Genomic DNA, 21,299 nt, shown 5'->3' on the forward strand with positions numbered 1-21,299 from the left:
GTTCTTGTTGGAGTCCTCCTTGTTCCACTTGTTGTTGAAGGGTCGACCATACACACTATAGTGATGAAATTGGGGATGAGTTGCCATTGGGGAAGAGCGGCCACCAGGAGGAACGCTACCCGCAGCAGCTGTTGTAGAATGGCCACTGCTGTATGAGTTACCGAAATAAAACGGGGCCGAATCCTTCACATTGGACGAGGTGTCCTATTGAGAGTCGGAAGGAACACCGTAAGTGCGGTAGGTTGGCCGCGGGGCGTCATAGGCGCTGGCATTGTATATCTGCCGGGTCAGGCTCGAAGAGAGATAGGGGAGCAAGTTGGGTGGTGAGGGATAACAGGGATAGCCATATCCAGAACTGCTCGGTAGTCCTCTCGACGCCGGAGAAGAAGCCTGAAGGTAAGGGTGTCGCGGGTTGTACTCTCCCAGGCTATCCGCCCCCGAATTCCCAGCCGCCCCAAGCTTGCCCAGTTCCTTGTCAATCTTGGGGCTGGCCGTGAGAGCAGCCGTCTCCTCCCGGAGGGAATCCGGAAAGGCCTTCACGCTATTCTTCTCACTCTCTTCCCCCTCTACCTCCTCCTTCTCCATCCAATCAACCCGGCTCTCCAACACACAGGCCCTCGGTTCAGATGCGTCCTTCTCCCACTCCCTCTCCATCCAATCAGCCCGGCACTCCAACGCACAAACCCTCCCTTCGTATCTTTCCTCCTCCCACTCCTCCTCCCACTCCTCCTCCCACTCCTCCTCCCACTCCTCCTCCCACTCCTCCTCCCACTCCTCCTCCCACTCCTCCTCCCACTCCTCCACCTTCACCACACTCTCCTCCACCTTCACCACCCTCTCCTCCACAACCGCCTTAAACTCATCAAACTCCCCCTTCAACTTCTCACACACACAATCCCTACTCTTCCCCCCCTCCACCATCCCCACCCTCTCCTTCATCACCCTCTCCCTCTCCTCCAACTCCCTCACCCTCCCCTTCAACTTCCTCACCCGTCCCTTCGTCTTCTTGTTCTTTTCCTCCTGCTTCTCCAAAAGCGCCATAACATACACCCCAGCATTACGATTCTCCTCCTCCTTCTCCTCCCCAGCCTTCTTCAGCATCCGCACCTCCTCACCCAACCCCTTGCACATCAGCCGGGTGCGATTAACACTGTCAAAAAGTTGACGGAGAAAAGTCATGAACTTGACGTCCTCAGTCTTTGCCTTGCTCGCCATCTCCTCCAGCTTGGCGACCCGATCGTTGAGTTCGGCTTGGGTTCTGTGGATGGGGGAGAAGGCGTAGAGACCTGAGGAGGGAGACGAGGAAGAGGACATGCTGTCGTTGTTGTCGTTGTCGTTGTCGTTGTCGTTGTTGCTGTTGCTGTTGCTGTTGCTGTTATCTTGAAAAGGTGAAGACATCTGCAAGTCGGAATGGGGAGTTAGGTTAGCAGGTATATTTGGATGTTGAGTTATCGTGGTGTTAAGAAAGAGGGGTTGTGTTGAAGGTAGTAGAGCGGAAGGGATAGTTGTGATATGGGTGAAAGAAGATGATGTGTGTGATGATGGAAGCCAGGTGATGAAGGCGGTGTGTTGATGAAAACAAGCCTTCGTTGATGACCGTACCTTGTCGACAAGTGAGTCAATTGACCTTGACAATATCCCAGAAAGAAAAGTGATCCTTCTAGGAATCCCGAGACACCTATAACTCTGGAAAAGAAAAGGAAAAAGAGAGAGAGAAATGCGGGAGGGTGCAAAGGGTTTAAGTAAAACCGCCCAAACAGAGCTATATCAGCAAAGTCCACCGCGAGATCACGCCGACCTCGTTATCACGACCACCCAAACTCTAATGATCACGCCCTCGGAGCAAGCAAGTGGGACATCAGAAAGCCACATCAACTCAGAACCAAAAAAACCCATAATGGCGCAATTCCCAAATCTATTCACAACACCAATGCTAAACCAATATCGTTTTACCTCTGCCCGAGTGCCCAGCTACCGTTCCCCAAGACTAGATATACACAATACGATATCTGACCCAAGCATCAAAAACGCCATAGCCCCCACCCACCCATTAGAAGCCCTAAACGCCACATATACATGCAAGTCTTTTTCTCCATCTGCTAATCATGAGAGATAGCTCCACTGTGGCCACCAGTGACCTCGCCGTGTGCCTCACCGAGGATGGGGAAACTGGTCCTCCAGCTGCATCCTGACCCCCACATTCATAGAAATCAGCTCCTGCAGCAGCAGCTTGGCAGCGTACGGCATGTTCATCTTGGTGACATTGCTCGTCGTCTTGCAAGTCTGGCAGTACCCCTTGTAGCCCATCAGACCACACCGCTCGCAGACGTCCACCTTGGTAACGTCAGAGCTGTACATCAACCGTTCCAGCAACAGCTGCGAGGCGCCGTAGGCAATCAGGCAATCACGCTCCATTTCTCCCAAACGCAAACCACCGTCACGCGAACGACCCTCGGTGGGCTGACGTGTGAGGACCGCGCGCGGGCCGCGAGAGCGAGAGTGCATCTTGTCTGCCACCATGTGCTTGAGGCGCTGGTAAAAGATGGGCCCGTTGAAAAGATAGGCCTCGTGGGGCTCGCCCGTGATGCCGGATGTGAAGTAATCCTTGCCCTCCCACGAGAAGCCGTGCTCGATCAACACCTTGCCCATCTCTTCCACCGGATGAGACCGGAAGGCATCACCAAAGCCGTACTCCCGCCTTCCTGCCACGACGGACGCCTTGCCGGTCAAGCACTCAAACAACTTGCCGACAGTCATACGCGATGGGAAGCCGTGGGGGTTCATGATGATATCGGGCGTCAGACCCTTGTCGGAGAAGGGCAGGTCCTCTTGGTCCACAATGATACCAACAACACCCTTCTGGCCGTGACGAGACGAAAACTTGTCACCAAGCTCTGGTCGGCGTGTTTGTCTGGTCCGGACCTTCAGCAGCGGCGTGCCGCTCTCCTTGGTGGTGATGACCACCTTGTCGACAATGGCTGGATCCTTGATCTTGTAGCTGATGGGACAGGGACGGAACTCGGTGATTTTCCGATCCTCACCAATGTTTGTTGACGTCTGGTCGACCGGGGTCTCCTTCATGATCATGATATCGCCGTCCTTCATTTTCATTCCAGGAGTAGCGAGACCATCATTGTCAAGCACCGCATGTCGATCCTTGGCCTTGCCGTCTTCATCGCGTTGCACGCCACCAAGTCGGTCCTTGTTTCGGTTGGGGTACTGTAGGAGCTCGGTCGTGTACTTCTTGAACACCTGGCAGCGACCGAATCCTCGATCGCAGGATGCCTTGTTGAGCACAAGGGCGTCTTCAATATCGTACCCCGAGTACGACATGACGACAACCGTGGCGTTTTGGCCAGCAGGGAGCTTGTCGTAATGGATGAGTTGAATGGTCTTGGTGATGACCATGGGTCGTTGAGGATACACGAGCGTGTAGTGAAGAGTATCGATGCGGTTTTGCTGGTTGTATGCGATGAAGCCTATCGCTTGCTTGCCCATGGCGCATTGGTAGGTGTTACGGGGCGACTGGTTGTGGTGAGGGAACGGAATGAGGCCCGCAACTGCGCCCAGAATGGTGAATGGCTCGATTTCCAGATGAGTTGTCTGGTCGTTGATGTCCGACTCGTGGACGGCAATCAGCGCGTCATTTTCCTCATTCACATCCAGATATTCCAGCACACCCTTCTTCAAGAAGTCCTCAAATGTGGCCTTCTTGTGCCGGAGAAGATCCAGATGTGCTGCCTCCAGCATGGACTTTCCGTTCTCGACAATGATGTATGGCCGACAGATGCGCCCTTCATCGGTGGCGATGTGGATCGAGGCTGTGGCATGACTGGTGTGAATCCCAATAAAGGCCGACAGCACGCCGCGGCGACGGAACTGCTTGAACCTCTTGGTGAAGGCCGCCGCGTCAAGGGTCAGAGCATACGGCGTGCCGTTTACGTGAATGATGAAGGCGTTTTCTTCATGCATCTCTGTGCCGCTGCACTCCTCGATAAGCCGGATGCCCTCGATCAATGTTGAGACGCACTTCTTGACCTTTTCTTCTCCTGCCTCGGTGGTGATATGTGTCATGAGCGCCAAGTTCTTGACCAGACCACAGGCCTCGCCTTCAGGTGTGTCGGATGTGCACAACATACCCCACTGCGAGGGCTGGAGGGCTCTGGGACCCGATACCTTTCGTGTCTTTTCGAACTGACTGCTGATTCTAGTCATCATGCCGAGGGCAGCAATATAGCTCAGACGACTGAGAACGTGTGTGACGCCGGCCCGATTCATACCGAAACGCTTGACTGTCCAATTCCCGCTCTGAATGGCCCGGTTCAGCCCTTGGGTGATCATTGTACCATAAGAGCCGATGGGACCGATGGGGTCATAAGCTGACGTGCGGTTGGGTCTCTTGAAAAAGTGCTCCATGTTCGCCTTGAGTTGCCCAATAAATCCTTTGAGCAGATCCTCGAATAGCAAAGACAGCAGCTGGCCGGCCAACTCCAAACGCTTGTTGCCGACGAAATCACGGTCGTCGACCAGCTCGGGATTGTGAACGGCCATCAGGATGCGCCGCACCATCATGGCGATGTAAATGGTCTTGGGATAAAAGTCCAGGTCCTTGACGGTGACATGGGCCACAATCAGGTTGGAGAGGGCATCCAAGCCTTCCTCGATGGGGTTGCGCCGTGGTCCAGCAGAGAACTTGGGGCTTGGCTTTTTCGGGCCACCCATCTTGACTCTGGCACCTACATATTCCAGCGCCTGTTGCTGCGTGTAGACGCCAGCCTTTGCTGCGTCCTCAAAGTTGATGAGAAAGTCATCTTGGTATCTGGAGTCTCCTCCCGCCACCAGCTCCATGATGTCGTAGTCAGACAGTCCCCCGAGGGCCTTGAGAACGATCACAATGGGAATCGCCTCGACGAGAATGTTGTGGGTGAGAAGGATGCGGTCCTTCTTGAGAACGACGTAGGTCTTGGACTTGCGTTCGTGGGTAGAACTGGTGACCGAGGCCTGCACGCCACCCTTGTCGTCCTTTTCCACAATCACACGGTTCTTGCTGAGCTGTTCCTGAATCAAAATGACCTTTTCTGTGCCGCCGACAATAAAGTAGCCACCCGGATCCAGAGGACACTCGTTGAGCTCCTCCATCCTCGCATTATTGGCACCGTTGAGGTAGCACTTGGAGCTCTTGAGCATGACGGGGATGCGGCAGAGCTGGACATTTTTGCGGATATTTCTGACGCCGTTCTTGGGGTAGGCGATATCGACAACGACGGGGGCGGCATAGGTAGCATCGCGAAGACGGCACTCCATGGGCGACACGGTTGTCGAGCTCTGCCACTGGAGCTGCGAGTTTTCATTTCTCGTGGGCTTGCCGACGCGGATGTCGGTGAACTCGAGCCAGAAGCTGGGCTCCTGGTCGCATCGGATCACTCGGTTGGCCTCGACGATCTTCTTGATGTCCTCCTCGACAAAGTAGTTGTACGAGTCGATGTGCTGCTTTACCAGCCCCTTGACCTTGAGGAAGGCGGGCAGCAGCTGGTACTTGTCCTGCTTGGTGTTGATGGGATCCGTGAGCCGTTTGCCGTTGTAGAAGGGCTCCAGCAGAGCCTCGAAGCCATCGTCGACGGCTGCCGAAGGCATCTTGGTCGTGTCGTGCTGTTCAACCGTGACCAAGACGCTGAGCAGTGTGTGTGTAGTTAGTGGTGTAGTGAATGTCAAAAGGGATCTGTTCGTGACTCTAATAAACTCTAGGTAATTTTGCCCCGCGGTGATAGGCGTCGGCCTTTTTCTTATCGCGATAAGGAATTGAAGAAGAGGCAGGGTTGGCGACGACAGGGAACCGCCAGGGGTGGGTGTGGCTTGGCACGTTTAAGGTTGCTCAGGGTTCATCCCACCATCCAAGAATGACAAGCTCTTTGCTATCAACGCCATGGTTGGCGACACGGGGCTGTGGAAACTGGTTAGAGTTCCCCGACGTGTTTTCTCTTTTCCACAGCTCGTCCGCGCAAAGATGGATTGCATACCCGGCGCAGGCAGGTTGATGTGCTGGCGACAGAGCTGCATCTGGATTCCACTGGTGGATTCAGGGGCAATTGGGGGTCACAAGTCACCACGAGAATTGTAGTTGGCAAAGGCTTTTGTTATGGGCAGTCTTAACTTCCACTGATGATTATAGAAGTTCGAGAACAGTCTGGATCGAATTCCACATTCGTCGAAAACTCACCGCCTTTTATTTCTATAGATCGGATAGAGTTCCTTCAAGGGTGGGGGTTGCCCTTGAGGCTGACGTAGGTCATCCGATCCTCCTCTTGAAGGTAAAGGGGGTAGGTAGGTAGAGTGAGGTAAGCTGAAGGTGAGAGTCCAGGTGTAGGGTTAGAAAGACCCTTTCCAAGTGCCCGTTGCGGCGCGGGGAGTTGGTCGGACTTGTTGGAGTACAAGGTATTTTCGAGGTCCAAATCTCCCCGGAAGGGCATACCGAGACACCCAAACAACACCTTTCCGATGCCACAAAGAGGTCTGTGTCTGTGATACCCTCCAACTTTTCTTCTTTTCCATCGAGGATTCCTCTGTCGGGCAGGTATGGGGCATCGGTCAATGTCATTTCTCATTGGCCAAGCTGAGACACAATCGACGAGAACACTACCCACACCCAACAACATGGCAGCCAGCATCGCCGAGAAAAAGGGGGTTGGGCTGTGTTGTGTGTTGTTGCGAGATGTCGACATCGGACAGAGCCCATCTCCACCTTTGATTACTTGCTTCCATTGCTGCTGTTGCAACGGGATGCCGGCGCGAGGACACTTCGAAGAGGGGGTGAGCGAGAAGTGATCAATGCCTCCCCCTCCTTCCCCTTTTTGAACTGTCGAAGGAGCGGGGAATCAATCCCTTGAGGGGCGGTCCTAGCTCAAGCCGTCACCATCTCGAACCCCGCGGACGAAGGAAGGACTCGGGGCGAGGATGATGACAAGCAGCCGAGACTTGGGTTGTTGTGAGCAAACAATCAGATATCAGAAAAAGAAGGGACGAAAACTGATAGATATCCGATACTCCGTAGATGTTTGATGATGATCGGATTCCACCCCATGGCAGTGGTCTCGCTCACCGGGGGGAGGGACATCACCCGGCTAAATAACTTACCCCCCGCGCCCGTTCGTTGATAGCGTACACAGTACACTATCACAAGCTACTGTGGATACTTGCACCGTTGATCACCACCTGGATTTTGGTTGAAGCTCGAAATATGCCGGCCTCTTCCCCAGACGGCCACCTCAGCCCAAAGACGGAAGCCGGCCTTTTGAGTAGCGGATGCAAGGCAATTGACTTTGGCACCTGTGTCAGTTGTCACTCAGCTCATGTATGTGAGCTGCAATAATCACCACCTAGAATGGTCTACTACTCGATTCATCGCCACCGGCATATCCCCCACACGCCACTTATCGATATTGCATCTCACACCACTGGTCCAAGATATGGTTGAGCCAGCGCAAAAAGCCAAGCATAGCTCCATATAAACCTCCCAGATCCAAGGGTTCCAACCAGTCTTGTCAACCGACAATAGCAGCGAAGTACACAAACAGGGGTGTGGTCGGCACGAAGCTGGGGAAACAAAAATACTTTGATACCTTCTCGTTGAGGCAGTGTTGGCTGAGAAAAGTGACAGCAGGCCCGTATATCGGCAACCCGTTTTCCCATCACACCTTTCTTGCTCTTTCTGCCGCCCGTTTCCCCTCCCCCCTCCCCAGAAAATGCTCACGTTGTACACCGCTTGTTTCCCTGATCGCCTGTTCTCGGCCGTGGTGTAGTGTAGGTAGTAGGTAGGAGGCGAAAAACTTACCACGACAGAAAAAGCTGAACGGCCTTTTCTCTTTCTATCCTATGCTCTTTTGAGAACGGGACAAGACACATGAAATAGGGGGGGGGGATGCCCCATCGCTTTTGGGGATTGACACACTCCCACCTCGCCTCCCGTGAGCAGCGCCAGTCCAGCATCCCCGGACCATGCATGTAGGGAAGGGAGCTCCATGTACTGTACATGCCTAGCGTGCGTGACTGTCTCCTCTCAAACATACCGTAACCACCATTGTCTCTCGAGACATGGTACATACAATTTGACAGTTTGACCCCCAATAAAAGTAAGTAGGTACTAAAGTACTAGGAAGGGAGCTTCGGGCAGCAAAAAGTGATTGCTCCAAAGCTAGGATGGAAGGGTAAGGTACAAAAGTACATACAAACTGCTACTCGGGACACTATCACAGAGCCATGAAGGTTGCCTTTCGTTCGGGAGCCACCAGCTTTCTCTCTGGCACCACGGTCCGCTGCGAGCGTTTCAACTTGTTGCTCCTCTCCATCTCTGCCCGCCCGGCCTCTTTCCTTTTTTTTTTCTTTTTTTTTTTTTTTTTAAAATTTTTTTTTTTTAATTTTTTTTGTATATTTTTTTGGTATTTTTTTTTCGGTTTTTTTTTCTGGTTCTTTTTGTTTTGTTTTTTTGTTTTTGCACACGAGCCGCTCTTTGCGTGTGGTTCCAGGCTCGGGTTGTTTTCTAGTGTGGGATCCCCAAAGTGTTAGTGCAAACGTGCAGGTGGTGGGACCCACGGCAGCCCAATCGTCAGGGTGGGGATGTCTTAGCGTTCGAGGGGGACGAGCTTGGCTAACCAGACCCTTTACTGGACAGCAACGCCTCTTTCCGCCCTGCCAGGGGTGACTGGCCTGTCTGCCACTGTCTGGTCATCCATCCCCATAAACCACAACCTCCTCCACCACCTCACCCCCAACGACGAAGCCGGCCCGTTTCCACACACTTTCCCTGAACACACATACCCACGCTCTTTTGTACTGTGCTTCAAGACCAGTCTTTTTTTTTGCTGCTGCTCCTTGGCTATTCCTATTGTGTGCCAACAGATTCTCTAAAACCAGGTCAGTGACTGTGTCCCAGAGTGCGTGCGCGCGCATTGTCCCCTCCGCCGTCCGTCTGCCGCCCATCGCGGAACACCACAGCCGGCCGGGCGCCGCCGAGGGAGGGGAGGGGAGGGAAGCAACCATCAAGCGGGGAGAGTGAAGAGGGCTTGAGGCAACCGCGAGAACTGCAAGCCGACGTATTCTGCGTCTATCTCACATCTGGCCGCTCAACAATTCAGCCCTTGGAAAGCTTCCTTCAAATCGGTGAACCTTGATGCCGTCCTCAACCGAAGCCTCGTCCCAACAGCCACCGCCTCTCTGCTCTTCCAGGCTGCTTGTGAATGCGCGCGCATATCCACTTACTACTTGCCCCATACAGCCCCAAGTGCTCATGCCCCCCCGCATCATGACAAGCCGCTGACCATGCCTCCTCGTCATATAGACTTATAGAGCAAGATTCCACCGTCGAACCCGCCTAGCCGTGTATGAAAATTGGTGTGGTTGTTGTTGTTGTATGTACCATAGGGCGGACGAGATGGACGACTATTTCCGGATCCAGCAGAGTCCCCGGGGTGATTCGCAAGTGAACGCGACACTGGGCCTTGTATCGCCTTCTCGAAATCCTCTTCTTCCTCGCCGGTTTACTGCCGATTCCGGACGTGTACCAACATTGTCCACTATCAATACCATTCAACCGCCGCAAACACAGCAGCAACATCAGCGGGTACCTGAGCCGCAGGACTTTGCTTCCACTGCGGTACGTGTACCCCTCAAATTTCTTGGTTGGTGGTTTGAGAAGAAAGGGGTGGCGTTTGGGTTGATTACGCGCCCCCTAAGTGGATTTGGAGGGTTATCTGATTGAGTAGACTTTGAGCCGTGGCTGACGGTTTAAAAAACAGGCTATGCACAAAGTTCAACTGGTATGTTGAAACAACAACAGAGTTTCCTGCTTTGGAAAAACATAAGAGGGCAACCTGCGGACCTGTCAGCCGTGGCAACTTCATTGCTCCGACTTCCTCACCTCACCTATCTTTCGTCGTGGGTGGTGCCGTTCTGGCGAGACAGTATGGCTGACTTTTATCTTCTTCTTCAACAGCTAGAGAAAAAGCGTCAGGACTACGAGCGCCTACGAGAGCAGCGTAGGCGCTTCGAGGCAGAAATGCAGAAGCTGGACGCTCAGACAAGGCTAGAGGCACAGGAGCTTCAGCAGATGACTGAGGATATCGCCAAGAGACTGGGGGCCGGCCATCAGTCAGAGCCGACGACGCCTCCCGAGTACCGCGAGGTGAATACATCCTTGTCAACCATCTGGTCGACATCACGGCCAAACCGGTACTCGACCTCGAGCCTGACATCACCCCCGGGCCTCTACAACCGACCCAACAGATCTGGTTCGCTGCTGACATCACCTCAATCCGGTGGTGGTGCTATCCCGGCCCGGTACGCCTTTGACGACCCCTTGTCCCACTCGGTGCCTGGATCCCGTCGCAACAGCGACGAGGACGACGAGAAGGAGGAGGCAGTTCGCCAGGATCCCACCAGTCACCGCTCCACCAATCAGTAAGTTCTTGTCTTGGCTTTTCTTGCTGGCTACTCTTCTGCCACTGCTTCTGAATTATCCCTGGGTGTCGGCTTTGGCTGTGTACTGCTGTTCGAAGTGTGAGAGGAGGGAGACACAGCTTGGAGGTTGGAGATGTGTACTGCAGCAACACTGAAGCTCGGTGTTCTCTGCTTGAACTGCCAGCTTGTCAGAGGTGAAGAAGCGCTTGGGCCAACTGTCGTTGCTCCTACCGTGGTGAAACTGGTGTAGGGACCAGAGCCCCCCCCCTTCTCGCCGCCCATTACCGCCCTCTTGAGTGATCTCAGCAGCTGGTTGCAAACAAGCAGGGCCGTTGGTGGTTTTCTGGAATAATTCCGCTTCTTCCCACCCCCGCAACTCTCCCTTCCTCTTCGCAACACCTCACGTCGCCGACTGGTTGATATTCACATCATCCATATCAGTACCGCTTGTTACTTGTCTTTCACCACAATCCTTTTGTTGTTTCCGTGTTTTTGCGTTTGCAACATTGTTTTTGCTGTTCGCCGTGTCCCGTCGCTAACTCGACTCACACTCAGCCTCAACCGGTATTCTATGCCGGTGACCAAGTCTCGAACCTATCTGGGTGATTTTGAGGACAGCAACAACACCACGGGCTTCCTCTTTGGAGACGAAGACTCCCATCTCGAGGATACCCGAACCACTCCTACAGCGGAGGCTTTCAACACGATCTATCGCTCACAAGCCTATTCTCAACTGGTGAGTTACCTTGCCCCGACCTTCTTCCGTTCATCTGAATCGCCTCGACTTCTTCACCCATCCACCATCTCTCTTTTGTTGCGGAGAATTGGAAGGTCACAGGGCGAGAATGACGTTAGCCAGCTCGCTCTTGCCGTGAAGAACTGTCAGGGCTTGTGAGATGAAAATTCTTTCTTCTCGCTCATTTCCCGGCCTAAGGTTATTAGGCCGACCTTCTTGTTCTTCTCGCCCCTCACCTCTTCCCCAATTCACTCGCAATTATTCACTCCCATTGAACAATACTTCCGCTCTCTTTCCCCACTCTCTCATCTTCATCGCGATTTCTTATAGCCACCTCGCGACTCCGAAAGGATCAACTGTTGCTAACCTTTTTTCACCCAACAGACCTCATCTGCTCTGGATTCTGAACCCACCTCAACCAGTACTTGGAGTAATCTTACCAAGCATCAACAGCGACAAAGCATGTCTACCATCGGTTCCAACGGTCTCAACGGTGCCGGCCTGGTCGGTTCCCCTCCTTCAGAGCCTGGTACCATTGGCAGCCGCCCGGCCAGCATCCGTCACTCAATGGATGGCATGAAGTTTATGTCCGAGAGCGTCACCACGCCCTTGGACACTCCTGCCTCTGTTGTTTCCCCTCCTGCCGCCCACGCCGTGGCCTCGCCCCCCAAGCTTCAGCAGTCGTACTCTGCCAACGACGTCCCGACCATCAAGACCAATGGCTCGACTCTGAGTGCCAATACCAATGTCCATGCTCAGCAGCATTTCCACAACCACAATGCCAGCTTGGGACGCTTCCCTGCCGGTGCCATGAATCGCCACAGCCAGAACATGTCTGGTGATGTCCGCGTGGCCAACAGTCATGACATTGCTGCTGGTTATCCCTCTATCTCGTCGACCCTGTCGACCCTGCATGCCCAAGCTACCCCTTTCCAGGCTCCGAACCAGCAGCCCCAGGCCGCGGTCATGCCGGCCCCTCCTTCGCTGGGCGGAGTCCAGTATAGTCCTTACTATGCTGCTGCTGTGCCTGGTAGCGTGCCGTACAACGGGGGGCAGCCATTCAATCCCTATGGCATGCTCGTGCCGAGCTTCAGCAACCTCAGCATTGGCAGTGCCGCGCCACAGCCTTCTCAGGCCACGCAGCCTCAGCCTCATATCCCGACGCAGAGTTTCACTGGCTACGGTCCTCAGTACGGTCAGCCTGCTCCTCCTGCCCCTCGGCAACCCCTCCACGACAGCCAAGCCCGCGTGATTGCGAATCGTCGCCAGCAGGACAGTGAGGGTAAGTAACTTTGTTTCTGTTTTGATTTGCAGTCTTGCCGAGTTAGCTAACAATGTCGAAGCGATGTCACGCTACCAGAACATGACGTTGGAGAAGGCTGAGGGCAACATCAACAACCTGGCCAGAGATCAGCACGGCTGTAGGTTCCTGCAGAAGCAGCTCGAGAACCGTATTCCTCACGAGGTCCACGCCATCTACCGGGAGGTCTTGCCTCACGTTCACGAACTCATGATCGATCCCTTTGGCAACTACCTCTGCCAGAAGCTCCTCGAGTACTGTACAGACGACGAACGCACCGAGCTGATCAAGAACTCAGCCAAAGACATGGTGCCGATCGCGTTGAACCAACACGGTACTCGCGCCCTTCAAAAGATGATCGAACATGTGTCCAACGAGGTTCAGATTCAAATGATCACCGACGCCCTGAAGATGCAGGTCGTCACGCTGATCCAAGATCTGAATGGCAACCACGTGATTCAGAAGTGCCTCAATAAGCTCAGCCCCGAGCAGTCTCACTTCATCTTCAACGCTGTCGGGGAGAATTGCATCGACGTGGGCACTCACCGTCACGGTTGCTGCGTCCTCCAGCGGTGCATTGATCATGCCAATGGCCAACAGAAGGCCTGGCTCATCCAATGCATCACCAACAATGCGTACCGCCTGGTCCAGGACCCCTTTGGCAACTACGTGATTCAATACATCATCGACCTGAACGAGCCTAGCTTCACCGAGCCCCTCGTCGCCCAGTTCCGCACACACATTCTAACGCTTTCCAAGCTCAAGTTCAGCTCCAATGTGGTGGAGAAGTGCCTTCGCTGCTCCTCGGAACAGTCCAAGAACATGATCGTCTCGGAGCTTCTGGATGCCGGAAGCGAGATTGAGCGCTGCCTCCGCGACTCATATGCCAACTATGTCTACCAGACAGCCCTTGACCACGGCACCAACGACATGAAGCAGCGCCTCGTCGACTTGATCCGCCCTCATCTTGCCTCGATTCGCAACACACCCTATGGTCGCCGCATCTCGGCCAAGATCTCGGCCTTTGACGCCAGCGGGATCAATGCCAATACCCCCAATCAGCCGCCTGTCCCTGCTGACCACACGGGTGGCCAGGTGTCTATTCGTCCTGCCCACCAGCGTGGCATGTCCAATAGCACCAACAGCACGACAAGCACATTCCACGGCTATGCTCCGAATGGTGTCAACGGCGCCAACGGCAACGTCAACCACGCCGCTGCCATCACGTACCCAGGGGGCCCGAGCCAGGCCCCGCCGCAGCCGCCCCGCGGTCAGCAGCACCCGCACCAGTTCCCTTCTGCACAGGCGGACAACAACTGGCTCTAAATCATCAGCACTGGGGTGTGTTTGGGATCATGGATGGGTGATGGGTGTTTCTTATGGAGTTTGGTCTCTTACTTTTCTCTGCTACACTAGTCACGACAGCATGATGAGTGCTATGACCGTCACGACTCCTTTCCCTTTTGCACTTGTTGTTTCAGTAACAACGACTGACACGGCACTCCCTCTTCAGCGGGCCCTCTTTGAAGCTCTGCTGTGTTGTACACTATCTGCGCGACAGGGAGGATATCAGTGGAGGTGCGGTGGTTTTAGAAGGCTTTGTTTACAGCCTCTTTTTCATTTCTTATGGGGTATCGGTCTCTTTTTTTTCTTTCTTTTCTCGGTTCTCTGGCCTCGCCAGCCAGCCGTTGCTATTCGATCCGTCACCTTTCACCTATTCTCGGGTGGTTGGCGCTCACGAGCCAAGTCGATTCCGCGACAAACAGCTCTCATCGAACATCTATACGCGTTCAAGATTCAGTCCTTTGCACCATCTTGCGTATACTGGGGCTCCAGAAGCAGGGAGTCTGGATATCACTTGGGGTTATCTGGGTATCTCTGTGGATATTCGGCCTTGGGAGTTCTGGCGGCGGCCACAGCTTTTGTTTGCTATGATTTACGGGGGGGGGGGGATTGATGTTGCTTCAGAAAGGCGAAAGGGAAATGGGCTTTTTTGTTTGTTGTATTTTTGGTAGTGTACACTTTTTTCTTTTCTTTTCTTTTCTTTTCTTTCTTCGGCTCTTTTGATTCGCTCAAGAGGGTCTGATCTGCCGACATTACTCCGGATCGTTCCGCAAGGCTCTGGTCTCCTCTATTTGGGGGCACACTGTTTGAGGAGGGAGGGGATGTTGGGTGGAAGAAAAGATTGCTGGGTGGTGGACATGGCTTTAGCGGTGATTAGGGGTGCTAGGATTGGGGCTTGGGCTTGATCTGGGTGTCTTTGATTAACTGGAAGGGTGGACACTATAACCTAGCGTATAGCGAATTGTTTTTGTACTTTACTTTTTTGATGATGCCTCTTGTGACTTGTGATCTTGGTGTCTTGGTGGTTGTTGCCGTAATACTCGTAGCTGACAAGATTAAGAGCACTGGATGTTGAGGTGAGGTGGTCTGTGCATAGGTTTGGTTTAATTGATTTTTGGCGGCCGAGTCGCGCGGCGCGTCATCCAGACGCGTGCTTTTCCGGAGCCCACCTTTTCAAGGCTTCCTTCCACCTGCACTTTCTAGTATTCTACCTCAACTCTCTCCGAACAACTACCATCAAGCACAACAATCGACAGCAGCAGAGATTTGATCAAGCAAGATGGCACTCATTGTCGACAAGCACCGGCCCAGAAGTCTAGATGCTTTGACATATCATGATGAATTGTCTGATCGACTCCGTTCTTTGGTTTGTTTCCTCTTCCCTCCCCCTTTTGCAGCGACGATATCATCTAACTTTTGTTCGTTTTTGTTTGTGTGAATCTGCAGGCTCAATCAGGCGACTTCCCCCACCTCCTCTTCTACGGCCCTTCCGGAGCAGGCAAAAAGACTCGCATCGTCGCGACGCTCAAAGAGCTGTACGGCCCCGGTGTCGAAAAGATCAAGATTGACGCGCGGGTCTTCCAGACGAGCTCGAACAGGAAGCTCGAGTTTAACATCGTCGCGAGCGTGTATCACCTCGAGATCACGCCGTCGGACGTGGGGAATTATGACAGGGTGGTGATTCAGGACTTGCTGAAGGAGGTGGCGCAGACGCAGCAGGTTGATCAGAGCGCGAGGCAAAGGTTCAAGGTTGTGGTGATTAATGAGGCGGATCACTTGACGAGGGACGCGCAGGCTGCGCTGAGGAGGACGATGGAGAAGTATAGTCCGAATTTGAGGCTGATCTTGGTTGGGGAGAGCACGGCGGGGATTATTGCTCCGATTAGGAGTCGGTGTTTGCTTGTTAGGGTTGCGAGGCCGACGGTGGGGGAGGTGGAGGGGGTGTTGAGGGGGAGTTGTGAGAGGGAGGGATGGGAGGTGAGGGAGGGGTTGGTGGGGAGGGTTGCGAGGGAGAGCGGGAGGAATTTGAGGAGGGCGTTGTTGATGTTGGAGGGGGTTTATGCGCAGAAGTGAGTTCTTTTTTTGGGGGGAGAGGGGGACGAGATGTAAGGGGTGGATTGGGAGCTGACAAGAGAAAAACAGTGAGAAAGTGACGGACGACACACCGATCCCGCCCCCGGATTGGGAGGGACTGATTGAGCAGATTGCGCAGGAGATCATGGCTGAGCATACCTCCGCGAGGATCCTGCAGGTGAGGAGCAAGCTTTATGACTTGCTGACGCACTGCATCCCGCCGACGACCATCTTGAAGACGTTGACGTTTAAGCTGATGCCGCTGATTGATGATGATTTGAAGCCGGAGGTGATCAAGTGGAGTGCGTTTTATGAGCACAGGATAAAGACGGGGACAAAGGTGATTTTTCACTTGGAGGCGTTTGTGGCTAAGTTTATGAGGATATTGGAAATGTATTTGATGAGTATGGATATGTAAGGTGGGGGGGTGATGCAGGGAAGAGGACAAGAGCAGAGGGAGTTTGGCGTCTTAGGAGTGTATAATTGGGGCATGCCTGAGCTCAGAGACAGCCAGGCAGTCAGTTTGCAAGCTAATACTCATTTGGAGCATCTTTGAGATAGTTGCTGGTGGTGTTGTGATAGCTGATGGAGGTGAGGCTTTAAGATCCAAGGAGGCATTCGATAACATAATATTGACAAATGGATTGGTTAAGAACAAGGCGGCGGTGGTCTTCGTGGCATCATTTGCCAGCTAATTGAATTGCTATGGCGACGGTATGGGGTTGATGAGATTCAGGTTGACCAAGATGGGCTTTTTCTCGCTCTTCAAGATAATCTCACAACCCCGATATAAAATAGAGCATCCAATTCCAATATCACCCTCTCTTGTACCTCCAAGAGCAGCGTCATCATCATCATCCATCTCCAACTCTCCCAACCCTGACCTTGAACTTGCAAAGCCCAGACCCACACTGTTCTCGGCCCCCGGGCAGCAGGCGGGCGGGCCCTTGCGTTAGCTTGTGAAGTCTGATTGGCCAGATCCTGACAAAGAGTGGAGTCGAATCGGTTTGGCATGCATCATTGCCGTGTGCTAAAGCGAACAAGGGTGGGTAGGTAAGTGTGCATTTCCAGTTGTTCCCCCAATTCAGCCAGAAAACGCGTTTCGTGTCCTCTTTGGATGGTGAGGAAGTGTATTACGGCAAAGACTCTAACCACTTGCACACACACCACGAAAAGGGCATCACTCCCACAGCGAACACCCGATAACGACGGAGCGAGTTGGTTTGCGCCGCAGTCGGTTTGAGAAGACTTCCGAAGTTCCGGAAGAACAGATGGTTGGATTTTAGGGAGCTGGGGAAACCGAACCTGCTACGAAGAAGGGGCGACGAACGAACGAAACAGGAGATCGATCAACGATAACGCAAAACGAAGACGAGAGAAGACGAGAGAAGACGACTAAACAGCGGCAGGGCTGATAACAACAGTGTTGGTAGTTGGGAAATTGATCGGGGATTGTTGTTGAAAAGAGAGACGGGCACGCCCCCGGAGAAGCTAGGATTGAGCTCCCTTTGCGATGTCGCTCAACATCTTTCGCGTGCTGGGTATGCATACCCTTCCAAGTAGTCGTCGGCTAGAGGGAGAAGGAACACCCGGGCTAATAATGCGATGTGCTTTCACAGGGGATTTCTCCCATCTCGCCTCCATTTTCATCTTGCTGCACAAGATCCAGCAGTTGAAGGTATGCTGCCCACCCCCCGGGTCATTGACAGTGACGATAGGTAGTGTGGCTGATATTGGAAACAGAGCTGCTCGGGTATTTCTTTCAAGTCGCAGGTTCTTTACATGCTGGTTTACATTACTCGATATCTCGGTATGTCTCCCCTCCTTTTCCCGTTTCCACCTTGGGGGGATAATGTTGACTGATAGATGGCGCAGACCTCCCCTGGACCTCCTCCCCCTACAACTTCATCTTCAAAGTCCTCTTCATCTCCTCAGAGCTCTACATAATCTACCTCATGGCCCGGGCCTACAAGCCCACCAACGACCCCAACCTCGACACGTTCCACGTCGAGTTCCTCCTCGGCTTCGCCGGCCTGCTCGCGCTCTTGTTTCCGTACAAGTACACGATCCTCGAGGTGTTTTGGGCGTTTTCCATCTGGCTCGAGTCGGTGGCGATCCTGCCGCAGCTGTTCATGCTGCAGCGGACGGGGGAGGCGGAGGCCATTACGGCGCATTATATTGCGGCGCTGGGGATGTACAGGGCGCTGTATATCCCGAACTGGATCTATCGGTACTTTAGCGAGCCGACGCACAAGGTAGACACGATTGCGGTGACGGCGGGGATTTTGCAGACGATTTTGTATAGTGATTTCTTTTGGATTTATTATACCAAGGTTATGAGGGGGGAGAAGTTTAAGTTGCCTGTTTAGGGCCAGCAATAACCGAGGATATGATGGAGGGGATTGCAGGAGGGGGCGAAAGAGACAGGTTGGGGGTGATGGCAAGAGGGAAAGTTAACGAGAGGAGGATAAGAAAAATGCAATGGCCTATGAGATACGGACACTTGGGTGGGCGGGCTGGCGTTGGGGGGGGGGGGAAGAGAAAGTGTGGTTGTTTTTTTAACGTGTATGGGGTGTAATTCAAATGCTGGTTGGTTTTAAGGATAACGGGAATGATTGACAAGTGGCCGGCGTGTTGTGTGGTCGACAAGTATGAATATCCTTTTTTGCTTTTTCATATTGTATATAACAGTAGGGGTATATTGCAGGCAGGTGGTCAAGGGACCGAGACTTAAAATGGAAAAGCTGACTGGTTTTGGAAGAGGAGAGTGATATATGGGTGTGTTCGAGAACAAACCGGGTAGTGCAAGTGCCGATGGTGGTGGTCTTTGGTTCGCATGATGGTGGTTGGCGGTTGGTAGTTGGTGGTGGTGGTGGTGGGGGAACCGAACCCCTGGGCCAAGAATGGGGTGTTGGTGGGTGAGGAGGTTGTTACCAGGTTGGTTTATGGATGTGCCGTGTGGTTGAGACAAGAAGGGCTTGGTAGAAGTGTCCTTGGGTTCTGGAAGATGAAGGATCTCGGTGCGGATTAGAAACCTCTTTCATGGCTACGCAGCACGGACTAGACTGCAAATGTTACAATCCTGATGAACTTGGCTCGGTGGGTGATGATGGTTGGAAGTCTAGACATGGCTAACATGCCATCCCAAGTCTGAAGAGTGAGGAGGACAAGCCTTGACCAAAACAGCCAAGCTTTGGGTCATTACACTCACCCTTCTCTCGTCTGTTGACAAAAAACCAGGGCATGAAGACAATTTTCTGGTAGCTGTTGAAGCACGGGGCAATATCTGAGACGTTGAAGCTCTTCCTCCCCCTGCATTGAGGGTCTGTGCGTGAGCTCGCTCCGGGTCACACCCGCCCCGAGGTGAGATCTGCGACTTCGAGGCTGCTGCCGCCAAGCTCTTTTGGTGTGTTGTAAGGCAACCGAGCTGGGAAGCTTCATCACGTCACATTTGCTTTGCTTGGGGTGAGTGAGGCATGAAGTTTTATCACTGCCCACCCACCCCTCCTCGCGGGTTTGGAGATTTTCTCCCTCTTTTCTTCCATTTTGCCTGAGTTGTGATCTTGGAGTTAGGCTGAATGATGATCGTCGACGACGAGATTTGCTGAAGTTGTTTCTGTTCTATTCTCATACCCGCCGGCGCGGTAGATTTTATACGTTCTTTTATACTGCAACAATTTTTTATTCTACAGGGGTTTTGTTTCTTGTTGATATAGATAGGTACCCGTCCCGCTACTTTCATTTAGCCAGACTGGATTTTGGCCATTCATTCTTTACACAACGGCGAACGACACGAAACAAAACATTCGACGGGAACGGGAGAGACAGAGAGGCAGAAGGAGATGGCTAAATCACGTCCACCAACAACCGGGTCACTCTCCCAATATCTGTTTCTCGCCCTTGGGGTATTATCAACAGCCACCCTCGCCGCCCCTCCCGCCCTCCCACCAATACCGACCATAACCCCCCCACCAACCCTCCTTGTCCCCCGCCAAAACGACCCCCAAATCCAATCCCTCTCCCAACAACTCTCCGCCCTATCCCAATCCTCCCGTGAAATCTCCCAATCGTCCCAACAACTCTCCATCACGTCAGCCCAGCTGCTAAACTCAGTCCAGCAGCTCTCCTCCCGTCTCACCCAAACAGAACAGTCGGTCAATGCGCTCCGGCAGTCGGTGAACAACGCCGAGCAAGCCTCCCGCTCGTTATCACAGCAGGTAGCTGAGGTTTCGCGAAGCGCAGACCGCCAGATGAGTGAGCGGCTGCAGAGGGCGAGCATGACGATGGTGGAGAATATGAGCGCCATGTCGGTTCAGATGGAGAGCAGTTTCTCCCGGAGGCTGGCACAAGCGTCTAGGAGCGCGGTTGCTTTGGCGCAGGGACGGGTTGTGCAGGAGGGGGAGGATGGGGGTTTGGAGACTGGGTTTGGGGTTCCCACCTCAACAGCGGTGCCGGAACCGGTGCAAGGGATGAGAACGGAGGTTGTGATTGGGGCTGTGGTTGGGGGGGTGTTGGGGTCAATGGTGTTGAGTGTGGTGGGGGTGTTTTTTGGGTTGAGGATACGGCAGCGACAGCAGAAGCAGGGGAGGTTGGGGCCCGGGATTGGGAGTGATGCTTTTCTCACCGGGGGGGGAGGGGGGAAGATCAAAGGGGGGAGTCCGAATATTGGGGCGCCGGTGCTGCAGTCTACGTCGAATAAGGCGTATGCTAGTGTGGGTTTTGGGCCGGGGGGGGTTCTGATTGGGGGGGAGAACAAGGAGAAGGATGTGGGAAAGAGGGTCAGTGATGTCAGTAGTGTCTACTCTTCTGACTTGGACGACGACGAAAAGGGGCTGCTTAAACAGCAGCAGCAGCCGTCACCTGCTACACTGGCCAGAAACGCGCCGGATCTGAGGAGGATGGTTTTGGAAAGGTCGGGGAGTACCATCTCGAGAAAGTCGGTCGGGGGTCCAAAGGTTGGGTTCGCGATGAGTTATTACTCCCCTGACTCGACGACGATGCCACCACCTCCAAAGGCGGTCGGGACGGGGGTGATCAAGAAGGCGGGGGAGCATAATGATAATGATAATAATTCTGTGATGAAGGTTATGACGCCTACGGCAACGACGATTGTCAAGACGGGGGGGAACAAGACGAAGCAGATGATGAAGGGGTTTCAACTGAGTCAGCCGCCGCCGGGGAAGCTGAGTTTGTTCCCGAGGAGTGATGGGGGGAGTAGTGGGGGAAGTAGTCCTGTGGATGAAGAAGATGGGAAGGGGACGCCGAAGAGGTTGGAGAGCTGGTTGAGGAGGGAAAGGGGGGTTGTTAGTCCTTTTGCTACGGCTACTCCGGGGAAGAAGTGAGGGGTTTTTTGGTATTTAAGCGAGCGAGTAATTTATAGTGTCATGAATTATGAAG

At 53.4% G+C, this 21,299-nt stretch overlaps 6 protein-coding genes across 6 annotated transcripts; 4 read left to right on the forward strand and 2 right to left on the reverse strand.

Annotated features, from left to right (window-relative positions):
• Positions 1-204: 204 nt before the first annotated feature.
• Positions 205-1,314, reverse strand: QC763_307780 (uncharacterized protein; the record flags this gene model as incomplete). The annotated part of the gene is made up of 2 exons (XM_062911227.1): positions 205-762; positions 820-1,314. The coding sequence occupies 2 exons, from the start codon at positions 1,312-1,314 to the stop codon at positions 205-207; spliced, it is 1,053 nt and encodes a 350-aa protein (XP_062767246.1).
• Positions 1,315-2,151: 837 nt separating this feature from the next.
• Positions 2,152-5,634, reverse strand: rpc2 (DNA-directed RNA polymerase III complex subunit Rpc2; the record flags this gene model as incomplete). Its single annotated transcript, XM_062911228.1, has 1 exon — positions 2,152-5,634. One exon carries the CDS (start codon positions 5,632-5,634, stop codon positions 2,152-2,154), a length of 3,483 nt encoding a protein of 1,160 aa, XP_062767247.1.
• A 3,088-nt stretch (positions 5,635-8,722) lies between these two features.
• On the forward strand, positions 8,723-13,811 carry QC763_307810 (uncharacterized protein; the record flags this gene model as incomplete). The annotated part of the gene is made up of 7 exons (XM_062911229.1): positions 8,723-8,907; positions 9,332-9,646; positions 9,789-9,809; positions 9,986-10,449; positions 11,005-11,185; positions 11,570-12,467; positions 12,529-13,811. The coding sequence occupies exons 2-7, from the start codon at positions 9,404-9,406 to the stop codon at positions 13,809-13,811; spliced, it is 3,090 nt and encodes a 1,029-aa protein (XP_062767248.1). The 5' UTR covers positions 8,723-8,907; positions 9,332-9,403.
• Positions 13,812-15,108: 1,297 nt separating this feature from the next.
• On the forward strand, positions 15,109-16,538 carry RFC5 (Replication factor C (RF-C) subunit; the record flags this gene model as incomplete). The annotated part of the gene is made up of 3 exons (XM_062911230.1): positions 15,109-15,195; positions 15,276-15,898; positions 15,972-16,538. 3 exons carry the CDS (start codon positions 15,109-15,111, stop codon positions 16,318-16,320), a joined length of 1,059 nt encoding a protein of 352 aa, XP_062767249.1. The 3' UTR covers positions 16,321-16,538.
• A 429-nt stretch (positions 16,539-16,967) lies between these two features.
• On the forward strand, positions 16,968-18,702 carry ERD2 (endoplasmic reticulum retention protein). The gene is made up of 4 exons (XM_062911231.1): positions 16,968-17,443; positions 17,522-17,580; positions 17,646-17,712; positions 17,778-18,702. Exons 1-4 carry the CDS (start codon positions 17,416-17,418, stop codon positions 18,269-18,271), a joined length of 648 nt encoding a protein of 215 aa, XP_062767250.1. The 5' UTR covers positions 16,968-17,415; the 3' UTR covers positions 18,272-18,702.
• A 1,042-nt stretch (positions 18,703-19,744) lies between these two features.
• Positions 19,745-21,244, forward strand: QC763_307840 (uncharacterized protein; the record flags this gene model as incomplete). Its single annotated transcript, XM_062911232.1, has 1 exon — positions 19,745-21,244. The coding sequence occupies one exon, from the start codon at positions 19,745-19,747 to the stop codon at positions 21,242-21,244; it is 1,500 nt and encodes a 499-aa protein (XP_062767251.1).
• Between the last annotated feature and the right edge of the window lie 55 nt (positions 21,245-21,299).

Source organism: Podospora pseudopauciseta, chromosome 3 (genome assembly GCF_035222475.1).
Source record: "Podospora pseudopauciseta strain CBS 411.78 chromosome 3, whole genome shotgun sequence".
Lineage (NCBI taxonomy): Eukaryota > Fungi > Ascomycota > Sordariomycetes > Sordariales > Podosporaceae > Podospora > Podospora pseudopauciseta.